General features: G+C 39.7%; 1 protein-coding gene and 1 long non-coding RNA gene across 4 annotated transcripts in view; one reads left to right on the forward strand and one right to left on the reverse strand.

The window, feature by feature from the left end:
- The window catches only part of LOC105819085, a 27,069-nt gene that overhangs the window by 20,150 nt on the left and 5,126 nt on the right, over positions 1-1,793 (reverse strand). The gene's annotated exons all lie outside the window — the stretch shown is intronic.
- The window catches only part of RDM1 (RAD52 motif containing 1), a 13,303-nt gene that overhangs the window by 6,958 nt on the left and 4,552 nt on the right, over positions 1-1,793 (forward strand). The window contains exons 3-5 of one of the 3 annotated variants that reach the window (XM_012655253.1): positions 54-176; positions 578-746; positions 1,638-1,736. In XM_012655253.1, coding sequence (XP_012510707.1) covers positions 54-176; positions 578-746; positions 1,638-1,736 — 391 coding nt within the window. The remainder of the gene's footprint in view (positions 1-53; positions 177-577; positions 747-1,637; positions 1,737-1,793) is intronic. The other 2 variants (XM_012655254.1, XM_012655255.1) reach the window with 2 other exon arrangements.

A 1,793-nucleotide genomic window follows, 5' to 3' on the forward strand; every position in this document is an offset into this window, starting at 1 on the left:
AATAAAATCTCTGGCAGGTTGTGATATTTATGGTTTATCTCTTGTGCCTTTAGGTTCGTCTTGGCACCAGACATAGGGCAGTTCAACATCAGGCTCTTGCCCTAAACAGCTTCCAATGTCAAGAACTGGCAAATTACTACTTTGGTTTCAATGGATGGTCAAAAAGGATCGTTGAGGTAAACTTTATAGATTTTCTTTCACTAACGACACTTTCTCTTTAAAATTGAAATCCTAGACTTTAGACAGAGGACTGAACTGGGTTGTGGGGAGCAGGTATGAGAGGCCTCCTACTGTTGAAGGTAAGTGGATATATGTGAACTGCTCTGCCACCTAGAATTAATAATAAACTCAGTCGCTTGGATGGTGGTCTCCATAATTCTCTCCAGTGTTTGGCGTATAATAAAAATGGTCGTCTGCATCTAGTAATTCATTTGCAAATCTTGCTTGATTTTGAAGCTATAGGACACATCCACTGTTAGCTGGGATCACCAGAGTTTAGTTTTTATTTCTAATAACAAAACATTTTGAAGTCTACATTAAGATCCTAAGAAGAACCTTTAATTCAAAATCCTAACAGCTTCAGGAGCTTTCCGACCTTAAAGAAAGGGAAAATGAAGATATTGTGGCACCACTTCAGAAGCAAAGCCTGAAGTTCTTCTGTGCTTTAGAGGTGCTGTTGCCGTCCTATGAGTGCAGGAGTACTGGAGTTGGCGTGGCCGAGGAGCCTGTGCATCAGCTCGAGGAAGGTCTGTTTTCAGTGGGGGGAACGATCTCTCTTTGTTCTTACTTTCTGAGACTCATCTTTTCAGATACATATCAGGAGCTTCAGATACATATCAGCTTGCTAAGCCACTAAAGTCCTGGGCAGAGTTTTTCTCCCTTATAATATAGGTTTTTACCTTAGGCAATACCTGACAGAAACTTTACATTAAAAATTTTAGAGCCGACCTCTTGCCAAGAAGCTTAGGAGGAGGAGCGGAATAATGTTATTCCAGTTTTTGGTTAAGACCTTGCTTTGTGTTAAAATATTCCTTCAAATACAGATCTCTCATAGCCTTCAGTTGTCCCAGCAAAATCATCCTCCAAAAAAATCCTGTGTAAACATTCAGTCCTTTTTCTACTCATGGAAGGGCTTGAGCAGAAAAAGAATCAAATATATATACATAGAAAGGGTATTCAATTGATACTAATTTTTTCTAGAATCCATGGCCCACAGGCTTAGGGTTCTAAGTCAGAGGTAGGTGAGTGGAGTGAAGTAGGCTCCTGTGGGTGATGCCCACCACCAAACCTTTTTCAGTGTGCGATTCCAGCCCTTGATGCATAGGAGGTAGGGTCTGTAGGAGTGTAGCCTCAACTGGTCAACTTGAAATCTGTGTGTGATGTAGACTTGTGCCAAGTTTCTGGCTTGTATCTCCCTTGTAGTCCTCGAGGAACTTCCAGACTAGATAGAGGCGGTGAAAATGAGCCCTGCCAGGAGGTACCCACAACAGTGCCATTCACCCATACCGTTCTGTTCTATTTGCCCTTGATCACTAAGATAATGATCTAAGAATCATGGATGTATTTACATTTTTTAAACATTTAACAATTATCATTGAGATAAACATTTTAAATCCATTTGTTTTGGTTGGATTTAGGACCATTATCGTTCCTTATGAAAAGGAAGACAGCTCAGAAGCTTGCTATTCAGAAGGCTTTGGCAGATGCATTCCAGAAACTATTGATTGTGGTTTTAGGTAAGACTTTCTGTTTTTATTTTTTACTTTCATAATTTTTTTTTTTTTTTTTTTTTG

The sequence above is a fragment of the Propithecus coquereli genome, unplaced genomic scaffold, assembly GCF_000956105.1.
Source record: "Propithecus coquereli isolate 6110/MARCELLA unplaced genomic scaffold, Pcoq_1.0 Scaffold469, whole genome shotgun sequence".
In the NCBI taxonomy this organism is placed as follows: Eukaryota; Metazoa; Chordata; class Mammalia; order Primates; family Indriidae; genus Propithecus; species Propithecus coquereli.